The sequence below is a fragment of the Brassica napus genome, chromosome C3, assembly GCF_020379485.1.
Source record: "Brassica napus cultivar Da-Ae chromosome C3, Da-Ae, whole genome shotgun sequence".
In the NCBI taxonomy this organism is placed as follows: domain Eukaryota; kingdom Viridiplantae; phylum Streptophyta; class Magnoliopsida; order Brassicales; family Brassicaceae; genus Brassica; species Brassica napus.
The window spans coordinates 38,822,623-38,842,556 of NC_063446.1; the positions used below are offsets into that span (position 1 = coordinate 38,822,623).

The 19,934-nt window shown below is 36.9% G+C and overlaps 1 protein-coding gene across 1 annotated transcript in view; it reads right to left on the minus strand.

The window, feature by feature from the left end:
- Positions 1–6,926, minus strand: part of LOC106433514 (agamous-like MADS-box protein AGL31) — a 38,935-nt gene extending 32,009 nt beyond the window's left edge. The window contains exons 1-2 of the mRNA XM_013874334.3: positions 6,529–6,926; positions 4,033–4,090 (exon numbers count right to left, since the gene is read on the minus strand). Of these exons, the coding sequence (XP_013729788.2) occupies positions 4,033–4,090; positions 6,529–6,713 (243 nt within the window). The 5' untranslated portion in view covers positions 6,714–6,926. The remainder of the gene's footprint in view (positions 1–4,032; positions 4,091–6,528) is intronic.
- Between the last annotated feature and the right edge of the window lie 13,008 nt (positions 6,927–19,934).

Below are 19,934 nucleotides of genomic sequence, written 5' to 3' on the forward strand. Positions count from 1 at the left end.
TGCTACCTGATGGTTCTCGCAGTCTACACCCACATGTGTAAGGATCCGAGTAATCACTGCACCAAATCCACATGCATTGCTCTTGGATTTGGTTACTTTCCCCTTGTATCCTGCTAAGTTTGCGGCCAGCACCGCTCCCATGTTGAAGGCAGTAGCAGGTGGGAATGTAGAGTTTCCAAATGCCGGTAGCAAATGTCTCACACCTTGGTACAGGAGGCACAACTCCCATTGCGTGACTGATGCGGCTGTGGTTGTCCCGTATAGCAATGAGCCAATGAGGCGTGTGGCATATCTCAGTACTGGGCTCCGGATAAGTGACTCCTTTGCCTGAGAAGATCTATAAACCCATGTGCCAATCGTTTCCCAGATGTTCAACAGCTCTGAAGTCCAATAAAGACAACGTTTTGCGGTTTGAATAACACCTATATAACCCTTATTAAGTGTCTTACGTTCATTATAAAGTCAAAAATTTGTTCCTTACCGTATAATTAATACTTTTCCGATTGTATGAACGAAATCCCACAACATAAGAGAAACACTTATACCTTTTAATGAACGGTAAAGGGAATACTTTCAATTAGTTTTGAAATTTGTTATTTCATGGTTTATCCTCATCTATACAAAGAATCCTCAATGGTATGCATTACAATTGTATAAGAAATAAAATACGGCAAAAAAAATTGATGTTTTGAAACCCCAAACACTAGTTCCTCGGTATTTCCTCGGAATATTCCGAGGAAAGTCCGACGGATATTTTACTTTCCGTCGGAATTTCCTCGGAATATTTTCATTTTACCGGGCAAATATTTCGCGAAAATTGAAATTAGAATTCCGTCGGACCCTAGGTTTTATAACCACGAGCCGCTTCTTCTTCCCCATTTCTCTCTTCTTCCTCTGCGCGACTCCTCCGGCGATTTCCCACTCAAATCCGGCGATATCTCCGGCGATCTCCCCATTCTCTTACACAAATCATGTAAGGACCATATCCCACTCTCTTAGGTTCTATTTGTTAGGTTTTTGTGTAGTTTTGATAGATTTTTGTTAGGGTGATTGGTTAGGATTGTGATTTGGTTGTATAATAGGTTTAGAATTGTGATTTGGTTGAATAATTTGTTTTGTTGAATTGATTTAGAATTTTTTTAGAATTTTTTTTATTTTTTTTGTATTTATAAAATCGATTTTTGTATATAAAATCGATTTTTGTATTTTACAAAACGATTTTTCTATATAAATTCGATTTTTTGGATTTTACAAAATCTTTTTTGTATATAAATTCGATTTTTTGGACTTTAAAAAACATTTATAATATCTATAAAACTTTTTTTGTGATTAAAAACTATTATTTGGGATTTAAAAATATTTTTAGTATATATATATATATATATATATATATATATTATTAAAACTATTTTTTGTAATTATTAAACTATTTTTTATTTATTAAAACTATTTTTGTTTATTAGAACTATTTTTATATATTTATTAAATATTTTTAATATCCATAAATCTTTTTTTGTGATTAAATTATTTGTGATTTTTTTTTAAACAAAATTAATTTATATATTTCTGTATTTATTAAATATATTTTTATATTTTTTTAATATACAGGTCTCATGATGATCAGACCCGGCCTCGACAGCGTTGTGGTCGTGGTGGTACAGGGAGCCAGTCTCGGGATTCCACCCATTTTAAGGATTTCCCTTCGCCCCACAGCTCCAACCATACATCTCCCTCTGCTGCACCCGCTCCTGCTCCTCTCGCTCCCGCTGCTGCATCCGCTCCTGCTCCTCCGAGTCCTCCGAGAGTGATGAGTGTTGCGGAGTTGGTTCAACAGCCCGGTCGTGACCATCTTCCGTATCCATATGGACGGGGTCAAACATGGTAATTAAACATTTTTTTTTTCTTTAAATTTGGATTCATTATTAACCGTTTGTTCTTTTTATTAGGTTCAACCGATCCGGGAACGAGATCAGCGCATGGATCAACCGTATGATGTACTCGGCCCTCGACAGAGGACATCCGACTTTCACTCACTTCCCTACCGACAAGCAGGTTCTGTGGTTTCGTCAGTTTGCGGTAAGTATTCTAATTTTTTACTTATATTTTTAATCTTTAATATAAATTTTCTACTAATTGTGTTTTTTTCAGCAAGAGTTCAACTGGAATTCCGATGAGACGCTCTTTATCTATCCCCACTTCGTCCATAAAGTTATGAACAACTATGGGAAGCAGATCCACGAGTGGAAGAAGAAGTGGGAAATCAATAAGGTTCGATTTAATTTATTAAACAATTTTTTAATTTATTAAACTATTTTTTAATTTATTAAACTATTTTCTTTTTTTTATTAAAAGGTCCCAAAGTCGATGAACGACACGGTCTGGAAGGAGTTGTGTGCGCATTGGGATAAGGAAGAGACGAAAAAACTTCTTCCACCAACTCCACCAACTGCAGGAGCGACCGTAAAGGGAAGGGCATCTACAAGCATAACTTGGGTGCTCAATCTATTGCCACTCTGGGAGATCGCATGGTAAGTTCAACCGTTTTTTCTTCAATTATTTGAGTTTCAGAATTTTAATTTATTGTGCATTTCTTCTAATTTCTAATGTTTCTTTAATTTATGTTTTTTTTCAAGGCGGAAGAAAATGATGGCGAGCCGGTTGATGATCTTGCCCTAATGAGGAGGGCGTATACCAACAAGAAGACCGGCCAGATTGATGACGGTCTTGTGAGGGACGTGGTCGACCTGGTCCAAACTCAGGTGGTAGACGAAGTGTCTCAGCTTCAAACCGAGGATGACGCTTCGACCAACTTGTCCCGGTTTCGAATCAACGAAATCGTTGAATCCGTAAGTTCTTTTTTTTTTAAAGTTCAATTCATTTATTTCTTGGTTTAAATTTGTAAATTTGGCTATTTTCTATTCAGTCGGTTCTAAAGAAGAAGGGACGTTTGATCGGTTTGGGTCGTCGCACCCGGTCGGTTCCTCCTTCTTCTGCACCACTGCCCTTTGTTGATCCAGAAGTACTTACGGCTCAGTTGAAGGACAAGGATGATCGCATATCTTTGTTGGAGACCCAGATGGCGGCTCAACAGGCGGGCTATGAGGCACAGAGGAGGCTGAACCAGCAAATGATGGAGATGATGCAGAGGATGTACCCGAACGAGGTGTTCCCGGACGTGCCAGACCCGTAGTTTTTTTTTTTTCCAAAAACTCGGAATGTTTTATTTTTATTTGTGAAACTTTGAATATTAATTAATATGATTTCAATTTTAATTTTAATTTTATATTTTCGAATTTAAATTTCAAAAATTTTATTTTTTTAAAAAAATTAATATTTTTTACATTCCGAGGAAATTCATTACATTTTTTACTCGATCGATCGATGCGTTTTTGGACATAAGTCCATCGATTGATCTGTTTATAAAAAAACGTTCGGAATATACCGAGGGACAGCTTTCCTCGGAATATACCGAGGGACATGTTCCTCGGAATATTCCGAGGAACATGTCCCTCGGTATATTCCGATCGATCGATGTATATATGTCCAAAAACGCATCGATCGATGAATTCCGAGGAAATATCCCGACGAAGTTCTCCCTCGGTATATTTCGAGGAGATTTCCGACAAACTAGTGATCCTCGGAATTTCCTCAGAAATTTGGTTCCTCGGAATTCCGTCGGAAATTTCCGAGGGATTTCCGAGGAAAGAAGAAATTCTGAGGAATTATTTCCGAGGACTTGTTTCGTCGGTATGTCGTCGGAATAACGATATTCCGACGAAATTCCGACGATTTTTTCCCTCAGAATCCTTGCTGTTTTCTTGTAGTGACTAGTTCAAGTAACTTCTTATGTGAAAAAATGGGAAAAGGTTGGAAGTCTTGTGAAGTTTTTGTATAACATGGAACCTTAGACATAAGCTCGTTTGACAAGTTCAAAACATGGAGCTATCTCAGGCTCAACCAGCGCTTCTATTCGTTCAAGGCACCAGAAACCAATCCGGAAGAAGATTTTAATGAAGGTCTTAGCTAAGTTACCAAGGTTTGAAGGTCATCAGCTTGTTGTATCTTATAACGATCGATGATCTTGGACATGCTGGACATACAAAGAACAACAGGAAAATGCATATCAGATCAAATTTGTAAAATATCATTTCAAAACTACGAATTAGAAACAGTTATCAGTATATGCTTTATAGAGATCGAATGACACTGAGAGAAAGAATGCCTTTATATGCGTCTGTATATGTTATATTTTTACAGCATCTTGTGTTACAAACATATAGTTTTCTTAACCTAATTCTATACGTATGACACAGTTGTAGAACATCAGTTTGTGCTACTAACATATAGTTAAGTTGATCAAATATTTACTTAACTAGGCATATATAGTGTAGAGTATATCGCTTAAAATAAAACACAATAGGTCTGTTTAAGAAAGTTTTTGTATATATCTATCCAATTACTGTATTTTTACAATGATCGTCTTAGTTTCACTTTTCATTACAGCATATACATGGGTAATTTTGTTTTACTTACTATGTAAATCTGAAACTCCAAATTTTTTAGGCTTCAAATGGTGACCAAGGGAATGAGTGGGAATAGCTAATTCCTTAGCATTCTTTATAATTTTCACCATTTACAAGGAATATTTGTTACCTATGATTCTTTAACATTTCTTAAGATTTAAGGAATAAAAGATAAAGTGTTACTTACTTTTCCCTTGGAGTAAGAACTTTGAAATTTTCTTTTTTGAGAACCAATAATTGTAAGTGAACCACAGAAAAGGAGAATCAATAATTGTGTTACAAAAAAAAAAAGAGAACCAATTAAAACTTCACACAAATCTATTGGGAAGATTATAAACGAGTAAAGGCATTCCTCCTAACGACAAATATAATTGAAACTTATTTTAAATTGAAGTAAAATCTCCAGGTGAAAATAGTTTCGAATATTTATCTATGCAAACTCAGAAATCAGGAAACAAAACGGACAAGCTTCTCCTATATATATATTCTCTGCAATGAAATTCAAGTCTCACCTACTACTGAATCTTTCACAGATTTAGTCAACCAAATTGGAGAACTGAAAACAAAACCTTTGGTTGAAAGATAGGGGATACTCCATAAAGGGTTGGACAAGAAAGTGGGTTAAGCATTTCAGGGAAGTACTTCAATCCCAATCTTTATCCGTGGTCTATTGTAAGAACTCAATAATATAAGTTGCACTTTATTTTTAAGTTATTAGAAATGTATTAACTTGAAATAATCAAAAAGAAAAAAGACATGAGCAAGGCGCTTAAGAAATCTCTAGTAAAAAAAAAAACTTTGTATAGTGCGTTAAGTTTAGGTATCAAATGGTTGTGGTCTAGTGGTTTCACCTGTTTGCAAGGGCCGGGCCGGCTCTGATATTTTAGAGGCTATAGACAATTTAATAAGGATTTCAATAGGTTGGAGACCTAATTCTTTTTTTTTTGACAAATTTGGAGGTTTATGTATTTATAATGTTTAAAAAAAAAATTCGGAGCCTGAATCGAATGTTTCATCCGGCTTGGTCGAGGACCGGTCCTGCCCATTTGAAAACAGGTTTCGACTTAAAGATGACCTATACGTAGTGACCGTGAACTTAATTATTTTCTTCACCAAAGAAACCCAAATTATATTAATTTCAAGAAAAAAGCACAGCATCGTGAAGAAACGCAAAATCTCGTTCATCAATCAAGAGATATATGTCTTGTATAGTGTCATATGCACACAAAGATGACGGTTAAAAGGGTGAAAACGATTTCCAGTTAAAACTAATGTAGAATGCGTGCAAGTACCAATGCTAAGAATCAGTAAATCGCCACAATCAAACCATCAAGATCAAGTATAAACCTATGGACAATACTTAATCACTAAATCAATCAAAGAGAAATTACAAAACAAGCAATCTACAATACAATTTGGATAATGATTTAACAATGGCATCTGATTCTAAACCAAAGATTCTTGCTAACTGATGAAATTAACCTAACCAAAAGTGCATCCAATATTTGGTTATAATTTATAAACCAAGACTCAAAAAAAAAATTTGGTAAAAAAGTCTCAAAATTTTAACAATGTATATTGTTTCTTATGAGGAAAAAAATGAAACAACAGATGAAGTAGCGATACAAAGATTACTTAATAATCCATTAAACAACATTGAGCACGTAGTATCAGCACGTGTAAATTTTTTTCTGGAATCACATGCAATATTAAAATAAAATTCGTACAATTAATAGAGAAAATAAAAATCATTATTACAAAATGGCAAAATAATACGAACACCGAGAACATATATATCTTGGCCACCACATTGTTTAATCTTAAATTAGGTTTGAGCTTACGCACCGGCTATCGTCAGCAACAAAGCAAAGTGAGGATCTCAGTTGATTTGAACGAAAAGAAAAGCCCTAGATTTCGAGTGACTATATCGGGAAAGTAACTAAACAAAAAGAGTAAGAACTAAGAAGAAAGCTAGAGTGGGACTTAGAAGAGAGAAGTATGTTACTTGTCACCGGAGGATGAGTTGTAGAGTTTTCCTATGGCGGAGACGACGAGAACAGCGACGGAAGATTCACAGAGAACAGAAAGCTGTCTAGCTTTCTCAATGAGACCATTGCGTCGTTTGCAGAAAGTGACTTGTCGACTGCTCTTGTTCTCGATCCGCTTGATCTGCACTTTTCTTCTTCCCATGGCTCCTGTCTCCGACAAGACTTTATGCCCTAATTAGAGTTTGACGTACCTCTCAATGTTTTTGCTTCTTTTTTATTCGATTCTATCTATTTTTTTCTTGCCTTTTTCTTTTTGGTTTTTGCTACGTACAAATGACATATCCAAGTCAGTTTTTTTTTTCTAAACGAGAGAGAGAGAGTGAGAAAATAAAATGAAAAATGAAACAGATGTTTTTTGAGGAAGAGAAAGAAACACGTATGCATGTTATGTTAATTTACCACAGCGAACGCCTTGGACTTTTTAATCCAACCGGTTGGACCGGTACCGCTTGTTTGAAAACATTTCTAATTTTGATTTTTGATTTTTGATTCTCCATTAATTTAAAATTTAATGATTTTTACTTCAATTATAGAAAAAGTAATTCCGCCGAGGTTGTCATGGCCCAATGGCCCAGTGGTCACGTTGAGTGGCTTGTCCACCTTGGCGTTCAGGGTTCAACCTGCCTCCTAGTGAGCTTTTCTCTTCTATGGAGGTGTAAGGGATATCGGATCGGTCCGTTGTGGTCCAAAAATCGACAAAAAAAAAAGTAATTCCATTATTTTCAAAAAGTAGTAATAATAAAAAGTAACTTAATACATTTTTTAATAAGTCTTGTTTTTCGACAAAGTATTAACTATATTCCCATTCAAAAAAAATATTGTTTTTTAATTGTTCTATCATGATAACTGATTTTTTTTTGTTGACAAAAAAAAATAATTGTTTTATCATGATAATCATAAAAATAGTAACTTTATATGTGCTTATGCCATTTCAATTTTTATGCTTCTTGAAACTTATATGTAGAAAAAATATATATAAATTGATAATAGTATGGTTATGTTATTAGTTTAACAAAAAAAAACTAAACTGAAACCCAAAACCGTATACGATAGACAATTCATCTTGTTGCTTTTTATATACAATAAAAACTCTATAAATAAATAATATTAGGACTATAAAATTTATTAATTTATGTAGTTATTAATTTATAAAAAAATATTCATTTTTAGATTTCTCTATTTTAGAATATTTTTTATAAAATAAGAAAGAATATTTGATTTATTCGTATATAATAATAAAATTTTAGAAATTTAATTTTAAATCGCTTTTATTACATTATTTGGTATATACGAAATATGCTTCATAGAATTTAAATGTAGTTTTAGATATAATTTTACTAAATATTATCAAAACATATTGAAATGTTAATAAAAATAGAGATAAACTTCATTGTGAGTGTAAAACAAACAATACAATGTTTGGCTTGTACTTATAAAAATCTTATATATATAAATGATTAATTTCTAATTTTGATGAGACTATATATCTACATAAAATTTTCTAAATTTTTTTTTTATTTTATCGATTTGTGTCATATTTTAAACCAGTCCAATTTGGAATCTGATTTTTTTTAATAATTTAGCTTGTTTATTAATTTATCGAGTATTAATTTACGGAGTTTCTACTATCGGTGAAATAACACATTTGTAATTTTGAATTTACTGTATAACTACACAGCTACTTGAAAGTACTGTATCCATCGTATATCTATAAGGTAAGTAATTGATCTCAGAAGGTGATTGGGAATAATTTTTGGGGCAAAAATGTTAAGCACTCAGACCTACCATTTCAGATATATTTGTTTATGTGGCCAAATGACATAAGTTTCTAATTCCATTATAATCAATAAAATCTGTCTGACATTGGTGAATAAGTTTTCAAAAGATTAGTCGTTTAGACTTCAACCTGCCGAATATTCCGGGTTATAAAAAAAATTAAAATGGTATGAAAACTGAATATTTCATGCGATTTTTAATTGATTGCTTAATTTTTGGTCATATTGAATTATTGATTGTCTTAATCAGCTCTTGATTTTTGTTCTCTAATAAATTCATTACTTACAGTGTACACCAACATGGTTTTCTGTACATACACAAAGTTATGATTAGAAATTTTTTAATTTAATAATGTTATAAATTAAACAACATTATCTTTGTTATTAGATTCTTCCATTTGTGTGCTTTTAAATAACTTGTGTTTTGCTTCTATTGCTCATATCCCCGTTGCCTCCTATCTCTTCATACACTTCTTATTAGAGAGAGAGAAAGAATGGTCTTGGGAAAGCTACACGGCTCTAAGAGAAAAAGAGAAAAGCAAAAGTTATTAAAAAAAAAAGATGAGTGAGAAAGGGAACCCCTGGTTCTCGCCTGAGCGCGCCTCCGGCCTGATTCCTCCGCCTGTTACTGCTGGTAGCACCCCCCTCCTTCCTCCGCCTGACCCGCCCGACCCCCTATCCCCTGCCTCTTCTTTGTTTGAATCCCAATTTCCTACCCTATCCAAAACTAGTGCTCATCCTTCACTGTCAAAAAAGCAAACTTCTCACCTTTCTGAAACTGCTTCTCTTGGCAAAGATTTGAACAAATCCACTGGTCAAAACACCTCTACTAACAGCATTGATGCCGGATCTATGGAGTTCACTTCTAGATCTGGAAATGTTGCAACTACGACTGTTCACGTGAACAGTTCGGAAGATATTTTCAAAGGGTTTACTGCTCTTCCCTCCAAACATTCCTCTCCTCTTTTCCCAGACTACTCCTCTTCTTCTCAGAAAACTAGACTCCCAGCCACAAAGAACCCCCCAAAACTCAAGTCCAAAATCTTTATCCCCCTCCCCCCTCGCCCCTCTGCCAACTCCACCAAAACTAGCACCCAAGACCCACCACCTTCTGAAACCCCAGCTCCCCCACCTGCAAAAACTTGGGCTCAAAAAGCTCATCCCATTGCTGACAGGTCTCTGAAACGACTAGCCCCCATCTCCTACTCCTCAACCGGAGTCCCGCAGGTGACTATTCTTGATGAGGTCTTCCAACGAGGAGCAGATATGCACAAAGAGTTTATCGTAGGAGCATTCTTAGCTAAGATGCCCTCTTATCAAGCTATTCAGAGTGTCCTCAACTACCTATGGGAAAAAGGTCAGAAACTGGATATTCGCACCAACCTACAAGATAGAACAATTCTTGTGAGAATACCAAATGAATTTATAAGGAAGAAAGTCTTAGAGAAAAGGCTATGGTATGTTGGAACGGCTATGTTCCAAGTATCACGCTGGACTTCATCAAAAACTGTTGATGCCATCGACTTCTCCTCAATACCGCTATGGGCTCATCTCAAAGGGCTCCCTCTGGATCTCCGCAGCTTAGAAGGGCTGAGCTTTGCCTCCGGTTTGATCGGAGAGCCCAAAGAAACTTATGAGTTCACCAGAAACCTTACTGATCTCAATCTTGCTCATGTAAAAATTGAAGCAGACCTAACCACTAGGCTTCCTGAGCTGATTGAACTCAAGCGGACTAGCGGAGAGATCATCCCAGTTACTGTCGAATATCCCTGGATCCCTCCCACCTGTGCTTTCTGCAAACATATCGGTTACATACTCAAAGACTGTCTCACTGTCCCCTCGGACTGGTCAGAAAGTGATACTTCACTCTCCCCCCCACCCCGACCTCTCCATGTCAAATTCCACAAAAGACCCCCCCATCAATACCCCTGTCCACATACCCCTCCCCGCCTCTAACCTTCCCACCCTTGATTTCGATTCTGACCTTCAAGAAATACTCTCCCCAACTCCACCTTTAGCTGTAAACCCAACTTTGATGGATTTCAATCTCACTTTAATCCAATCTCAACCTGATTTCTACCTCTCCCCCTCCCCTAATCCCCAGGATCTTGATAGTCCTATTATTTATTCCTCTTCTCCCTCAGAGGCCCCCTTTGTAGTTGCTCTCCCTGCCTCGCTTCCGAGAAGAGCGACCCCCTTTAAACACAAAGCCGCAGCCAAAATATCAAATACCCCAGGCTCCATAAAATTCCCCACCCACAACCCTTTTGCGATACTTGACCCCTCTCTTTTCAACTCCATCGTCCTGCCCACTCTACCTATCCCTCCTTCCCTCCCAACCTCTTCCTTCTCTAACCAATTAGTTTCTGACCCTGATGGTTCTCTTCTACCTCAAGGGGAAAAACCTGTAAAATCTCTATGAGTAATAAAGCATTTTTTTTTGGAATGTCCGTGGCATTAACGACCCGGATAAGCACAAACCTTTCTCTGACTGGTTGGCCCGTAGTATGGCCTCTTTTGGTGCTATTTTGGAAAGTAAAATCAAGGAACCTCAGCTAAACCATATTCTATCTAAAACCTACCCCAACTGGAACTTCCTCTCTAATCACTCCTCGGGTCCAGATGGGCGAGTAATCATCATTTGGAAATCTCCAGCCTCTGCTGCCATTCTCCACCAAACCAGCCAATCAATCACAACTGAGATCCTCCTAGGCCCAACTCAAAGATTCATTTTTACTGTTGTTTATGCCTCGAATCTTAGCTCTGAGAGATCAGATCTATGGGTTGATCTCCTCGACGTCCATCAGTCCCTCTCTTTGGACGCTGTTCCTTGGATTGTTGGTGGTGATTTCAATCAAATCATCCACTTCTCTGAACATTCCAACCCTGCTATTAATTGCTTTGATCCCCCAATGACAGAATTCCGAGATGCCCTCTCAGAGCTTGGCCTTTTTGATCTCAGATACAATGGCCCTCTCTTCACTTGGACAAACAAGTGCCCATCCTCACCAATAGCCAAAAAACTAGACCGTTGCCTTGTAAACCACTCCTGGATCTCCTCTTACCCTCACAGTCTAGCCTCTTTTATAGCCCCTGAAATATCCGATCACTCCCCATCTATCATCGACCTAGCTGTTAACCTCCCTTCCCCTGGAACAAGACCCTTTAAGTTCAATAACTACCTAACCAAACACCACCTGTTCTACCAGACGGTTAATCAAGCTTGGAATCAGGCCGGAGGCATTGCAATGGATCTCTCTTATCTCTGTGTGAAACTGAAAAAGATCAAGGGAGATTTAAAAAAGCTTAATAGAGATAATTTCTCTGATATTCAGACGAGAGTGAGAGAGACTAACAACTTACTTCAAACTGTGCAGGTGCAGGTACTTAACCAACCAACGGAAGCGAACATGCGTGAAGAGAAAAAACTACTAGACCGGTGGGAATTCCTAAGGATGATCGAGGAAAGTTACTTTCGCCAACGCTCGAGGATTAACTGGCTCAGAGAAGGCGACCTCAACACAGCTTTCTTCCACAGATTAACCCAAGTGCGAAATGCTCTGAACTCAATCCGATCCTTCACCCTCTACTCTGGAACCATAATCACTGATCCCCAAGAAATGAGCTCTCTGGCTATAGCTCATTTCCAACAACTGCTGGCTCCTCAAACTCGAACCATCACCTCGATAACCCCAAGTTGGATCCAACAGCTAACCCCCTTCCGCTGTGCCCAGAGCCAATTCATCACCATGTCCACCCTCCCTCTTGAATCAGAGATCAAGCAAACGGTCTTCAAGCTGAACGCAAATAAATCTCCAGGACCAGATGGCCTCACCTCCGGGTTCTTTAAGGCGGCATGGGAGATAGTGGGACCAGAAGTTATCACAGGAATTAACTCCTTCTTCAGGACAGGTCTCTTACCCTACTCAGCCAATGCCACAATTCTCACCCTGGTTCCAAAGCATCCCGGTGCCTCTTCCATCTCTGACTATAGACCTATCTCCTGCTGCAACACTCTATATAAAGTTATCTCCAAACTCCTTGTCAAGCGCCTAAAGCCTCTGTTGCCAAGTCTGATTGTCCCAAACCAAACAGCATTCGTTCAAGAGAGATTACTGGTGGAAAACACCATTCTAGCATCTGAGATTGTGCATGGATATCATCGAGACAAGGGTCCTAAGCGTATCACTATTAAGGTTGATATCGCCAAAGCATTTGACACCCTTGACTGGAATTTCCTCTTCAACTGTCTACAAGGCTTAGACATCCCCCATTTCTATCTCTGCTGGCTGCACGCGTGCGTAACATCCCCAAGCTTCATGATAGGCTTCAACGGCTCGGTTCAGGGCTATTTTCGAAGCACTAGAGGGCTTCGTCAGGGGGATCCACTCTCCCCTTATCTCTTTGTTGCTGCTATGAACTGCCTAAGTCTAATGCTGGACAGAGCGGCCGCTGAAGGTAGAGTTGGGTATCATCATCATTGCAGAGAAGCTAAACTGACCCACCTATGCTTCGCTGATGATCTCCTCCTATTCTGCGATGGCTCTCTGGACTCGGTGAAGAATGTTATGGATGTTTTACAGCAATTTGCTGAAGTCTCTGGTCTCAAAGTCAGCATTGCCAAATCTTCCTTCTTCTCTTGTGGCCTGTCAGAAGATGAAGCAAACAGAATCAGTCAAGAAACGGGACTGAGCCAGGGACAACTACCAGTGCGCTACTTAGGGGTTCCTTTGGTTACAAGGAAGCTATCTATGTCAAATTGCGAGCCTCTAATTCAACAGGTAAAAAATAGAGTTAGTAGTTGGAGCGCTAGGTCTCTATCCTTCGCACGAAGACTGCTTCTTATTAACACTGTCATTGGGGGTATCTCTATCTTCTGGTGCTCGACCTTCACGATTCCTAAACAATGCATCAAGGTAATAAATTCTATTTGCGGAGCTTATCTATGGAAGGGTTCAACAGAAGGTCACCACTCCGCTAGAGTTTCTTGGGACACTGTCATTCTACCTAAGTCAGAGGGAGGATTGGGTATAAAGGACTTACACCATTGGAATAAGGCATGCTCGATCAAGCTTATCTGGCTACTGTTCTTCAGATCAGGGTCCATATGGGTCGCTTGGTTCTCAAAGACTATCTTGCAAAGCTGCACTAGCAATTTCTGGATAATTAAGGAAAAACAGAGCCATTCTCATACAGTGAAGAAGCTAATTCGAGTAAGGGACCTTGCTTACCCGTGGATTAAGGTCAAAGTTGGGAATGGAAGAACCACTCGGTTCTGGGTGGATAATTGGTCTCCATTTGGCAACTTGAGAACCTTCCTCAACCTAAGCCAATCATCTACTCTTGGAACTCGAGCAACTGCTACAATAGATGATCTGTGCAGAGAAGGGATTTGGTCTCTCCCATCCCCACGCTCAGAGCAACAGCTATCTCTTCATGCCCACTTGACCACGATCAACCTATCAGAAGAAGAAGATACCATTTTTTGGATGCCGCAAGGTAAAAAACTATCGACCTTCTCTACTGGTATGATCTATGATCTTCTAAGGGAACACAAACCTCAAGTTCTTTGGCACAAGGCGGTTTGGACCTCTAGAGGAATCCCGAAACAAAATTTCCTCACTTGGTTGGTGCATCTCAATCGTTGTCCGACGAAAGACAAAATCGTTGGCTGGGGATTGCAAACTGATCCTAGGTGCGTCCTGTGTAACATGGTCCCGGAGACAAGAGACCACCTCTTCTTCGACTGTAACTTCTCCTTCTCGACTTGGAGCGCCCTAGCAACAAAGGCAAGAACACCGCAGATTCGCCAGTGGAACCAGGTCGTCAACTACATGCAGTCTATCCAGGCTGCTAAACACATTCGACTGCTACAACTCCTCGCTTGGCAGACGGCGGTCTACTTCATCTGGATAGAACGGAACAGTCGAATTCATAGAGGGAGCTTCAGAAGCGTCGACTCGATCACGTCTGTTGCCTCATCGTTGATAAAGAACAAGATCTCCAGCCTTCGTAACTCCAGCCCCCAACTCTCTTCCTCAATGATCCAAATTTGGCTCTATGATTGATTGATCAAGCGATTACCTGCCTCCACTCTCTGTTTTACTCCGTCGTTCTGTTTCTTCTCCGTGGTTTACTAAGGTTTCTTGACTGCTGGGCCTTGCCCTCCTTTTGTACTGGGCCTAGGCCTCAGAAACACTAACCTATTATATATATATAAAAAGCCCTTTGTCAAAAAAAAAAAAAGCTACACGGCTCTTTGATCAAGAGAACAACAAGCATGAGAACGATACAGCCACGACCTATCATATTGCATCTCAGCCGTCTGGTATACCATTCATAATCCGACGGTGATGATATCTACTAAGAACGATAATGACTTCTTGAGGACTTGTAGCCTCTGCAATCAAAATCTCTGCCAACGCCGTGACATTTATATGTACAGGTATGCATTTATGTTTCTAAATCAACCCTTTAAATATCTTTATATTAATATTGTGTACTAGGGCTAGCCCGCGCTAGTCCGCGTTACGCGCGGAATATGCATGTATGTAGCTATGGAACTATATATATTATTTTTGAGTGTGTTCGGTAATTTTTGCAAAGAGAAATGTATTTTACAATTTTTAAGGTTTTTAAGAATTTTGGTGTATAGAGGTTATATGTTAACTGCTTGTTATATTTTAAATAAGATTATATTTTCTAGAACCAAAAAAATACCTAACTAACAATAAAGATGATGAAAACAGATATATTATAATACTTTCTAATTAAGCTTTTAATATTCTTTTAAAATTTAGCCGGTTTCTTTGAAAATATGATTTCTTAATAGTATTCTAATTCTGTTAGTTAAAAAATTAACTATTATGAATTATATAAATAAGGAGGAAAGCTATATATATATATATATATATATTATTTTTTTAATATAAAAAATGAATTTGAGAAGCGACCATATCTAAAAGTCACTTTAAGAATTAACAAAATCTCTGAACTCGTAAAAAGAAAATGAGTTAATTTTATTTTTGAGAAAGCAAAGAAAATGATTTAATTGGTAAGGCAGTTTACATATATGAAACTAAGTTCCTAAAGGTTGAAATAAAGCTCTAGTGAGTTTTTATAAATTATTGTTTGATGTTTGCAACATATAGTTCAAGTGATTGCTAAGTTATCATATGTTATACTAAATTAATTTAAATATTTTATTTCACATTTTTTTATAATTTTATTGTTTGTTCATGTCACTTTTTGATATTTTCAAATCCAACCAAAAAGGTTAGGATCAATATAATTAATAGTTTTTCTTCAATATAATATATGTACTGTAAATAAAATTCAACAGTTAGTTTAATGACAGAACCAACAATTGAAAATCATTTGTTTTTGTTTGAAGGCTTTTTTATAATTTGATTGATCTAAAAAAAAATTATTTATGTTGAATTTTTATATCTTTAAATTACAAAACTAATAATTAACGATTTACATCTTTTAATCAATTCAACCAAAATCTTGAAAGTATATAAAAATAATATAATAAGTGAGATTTTGATAAAACCAAAAAATCTTTTCGGCTATAATACAAAAATCTTTACACTTTGATTTATTTATGATTTTCTTATTTATGTTGTTATTTTCTGTAATCAAATCACATAGGGGTTTAGGTTTACCCTTGATAGACCAAGGTTTTCAAATCGAATCACACAACGCGAAACGTCTAAGTGACATTCCAACAGGGAAGGTATCGTAAGTTTCTTGCCTTCTATAAAACATGGGGTTGACCTTACGTAGGCTGAATTTTTACCGTCTTCGTATTGCTCTTTCCTTCAAATATTTGACATGAAGTTTTCATGTGTTTCTTCATTAGGTGGGGAAAAGTAATTTGTTTCTTACCTTAGTTTGTTTTGCTTCATAAAATATTCTTGTACATTTGGTATATTTTTCTTATATATTTCAAAAAAAATGCACAGAGAGCCATTTATAATTTAAAACAATATAAATCTAAAGTTGTTTAATGGTACAGAAAGCAAATTTCAATATAAACAAAGTCGTAGTCACCATCTCTATTATATCTACCATTAAATTATCTCCCTGGCCTCATCTTGTGCGTGTGGAAGGATTCTCCAGCATAGCTACAAATACAGCCATGATGTTACTTCTACAGTTCTAGTTCCACTCCTGTAGAAAGATAAGTACTGTAACATGTTGCTTCTTTCGTCTTGCTCCAAATATTTTCTAGCATCCTAGTAAGCCATCACGTATCCCAGTAAGCCATCATGGCGAGATCATCACCGTTGTAACTGCTTCTGGAAGCTAAGCTTCTGCTGAGTACTGTGTAGATTTCAGTTGCTCACTGTCCGCATCATCATAACCTGGAGTCAGATCTCATGCTGGTCCCGATTCATTACCCTCTAGATAGAAGCATGTACGCGCGGGATCTTTGTCAGGTAAATAAAAAGCTGAAAACGTTTTCGTTTCCACTAAGATGTTGAACGACTTCTTCAGTGGAGTCCTAATTCAAAATAAGATGTACCCGAGACACTTATTCTCACTCACCTGTAGTTAGGCCAAGAACTATTACTGAATATCTAGGATGATAAGCTGCAGAGAGATTTGTAGCGAAAAAAAAAAGATTGAATAAGCTTAAAGTAAGTGAAAGCTTATAATAAAACAGGATCATCACTGACGAAAATACTGATCTAGAATGAAACTAAAGCAGAAGAAGCAAACTTACGTGAATTCAAAAGTCTTGTTCCACTCCAGGGAAACCAAGCTCCACTTTGGGCAGTCGATGTAGTTCCACTTTATAGAAAGTCTCTGTATTTTTAGGAAGACACCGGCGGGGATTGGAAGGTTTCTTCTGATGGGTACAATGGATTTTTCAAATAGAGAAGATTAAATGTGATTGTTCATTGTATATTTTACGCTTTCAACTATTACAAAAAGAATCAAATGGTCATTGTTAAAATTAATTCATGTCATAGCAGAATTAACTTTCAAGCAAAGTCTTTAACTTTACCCATCTCAGGAGGAAGGTAATCAAATGTGCCACACATTGTCTTTCTGCGGTTAAATGTACGCACTGACCAACCAAAGTCTGCAATCTTGCGCTCACCCTGATATTTAAAAGTCCACGAACATTGTTATTAAGCTGGTTTCAGATTAAATACCAATGCAAAAAACGGTAAAAACTTGTCTAACCTGAGCACCGATTAACAGATTTTCTGGTTTGATATCTCTGTGTATCACATGCTTCCATGGCAATAGATGAGAGAGCCCTTGCCAATCATGCAACACACTATCAAAGTAAACATATAAAGATGTCAGTTTTTCACCAACAAAAGTTCGACTTGACTGTTGAAGGAAGGGAGACTAACAGTAGCAGCTCGTCTCTAGCAGCATACTCAAGTATCAAATAAACTCTTTTCTGCAACAAAAGCCAACAAAGCGTGTTATGCTCGCTTTTTCTGCGTATCGTCTTCCAATAAAGAAGAGCACAAACCTAAGACAAAGAAAGTTCCAGAAGTTGTAGACTTTAATCTAACACTGTAGAGGGTTTGAAGACAATAAAAAACAAACTGGAATAAGATTGATCAATAGCTAAACAGATGAAAACAAATTGCTTTATAACCAATCTTATAATCAAGCTCACAGATCCAAAAGGAACTGGAAACAGATGAGTATTATAATCGCTAACCACAGTGTTGTAACCTCAGTAATATGTACCTGGTTCCGACTTTCCAGCTAGAAATGAACTTGCCTTGCCGATGGAGAGGAATAAGGTGCATTGAAGAACAGATCGTGCTCGAAGGGGGTGATGGATTTAAGGAGTATGATAAGGCGATGAATATTGTTTCCGTAGATTAGAAGATAAGACAAAACGTCAAAGATCCACAAAACAATTAAACATCTCGAACTCCATAGATATATCAGAGAAAGAAGGAGAAGACGCTTCTTCGTGGAAGAAGATCACTAACCCTAAAATTTGTGTGTTGGTCTTGCTGTCTATCGGGCCGGATAAGAGATTAAGCAAAAAGCACAAAAATTCTGAAAAAGACCGACAACAAAACGCACAGCATCATTTAAAGGACACGTGTCGTCATGACTGTCATGACATCGCCTGAATTATTGACCTGGCTGCTGAGGTAGACAGCCTAGGAAAAAAGCAAAGTGTAATTTATATAATTAGATATCTCCATGATATCGTACAATTAATCATTTATCACATATGACAGAAAATGTTATATTTGTACTTTTTGTCGCAGGGGGGGGACAAGGCATTTTGTAGCTTAGAGTGCAGGGGGAAAAGCAAACTAAGCTGGATGAGAGAAAAGTGAATAACGGCGTAGCATCCAACAAACCCATTCGTATTTGATTGATTATGTATATGATCTAAATAATAAACTAATAATAGTAGTTTTTTGACACGGGTGAATAGTCATATTTTCGTTTTGTATATAAGAATAATAATAAAAAAATTAACAGAAAAGAAAAGAAAATGACACGAAATAATTGTGGTGATCCAACTTCATAAGCATGATAATTAATTTGCTCGTGTAATATTTCTTATATCAATGTTAATGTTCAGGTGATCCACTGCTGTTACGTATAATTACACAAAGAGGAAATTTAATAAACGTAGTTAGATTATAATATCTGACATAGGCGGACTGATTCTAAAATGTTATTTATTTTATTTATTTTGCTAAAAGATTCTCAAATGTTATTAGATATATAATTTTTTGATAGAGATAGAAAACCTGTAATTAAATGGATAAAATCTTAGGTGACAAAAAGAAATTATAATCCCCAAATATTCCGGTTGGCCAGGTACATTCCCCAAACATTCACCGAAAAGAAATCTATACTATTAAACCAGTATCCTATTATCTTTTTACCTTAATCTGCCTTTTTTTTTTTAAAGCTTCCTTACATTTCGAAGAATAATAAAGGGTATTTACATGAATTACTATCAACACATTATGTGTCAAAGTTTTTGAATTGGCCCATGCCTGAATGTAGGCCCAAACGATTTTCCCCTAACCGATTTGTCTAAATGGCCCATAGCAAGCAGATATTCAAAAATTCGGTAACAGTATAACATATCTTAACAGTATAAATTCTCTAACGATTTTCCCTTTAATGAATAAAAATATACGAGCTTGCCCATGAAGCATAATAGCTTGCCCATGAAGCATACGTAATAACTATCCAAATATTTGTTTCATTTCATTCGTTTATGTTAAAAAGATATCTAAACCAACAGAATTGTAAATATTGTTAAGATATGTAAACAACCGCAAACAATATCGATCTCTAAATATTTTTCTTGATCAATACTCTAAGGGTTTCCTATATTGAATTAAGAATATATGAGAGATATTTTTTGACCAGACATTTAGAACCATCGATTAACCTACTGCTATATAAACACCTACAACATGCCTAAGCTTTCTCACATTTACTTACAACTACATTAGCAATCAAAAAAAAAATGTATGCCGCAATGAAAGTGACCCCTTTGAAAGATGTGAAACCCTTCAAGAGTGGCTGGAAAGTACATGTGAAGGTTCTGCACTCTTGGAAGCAGT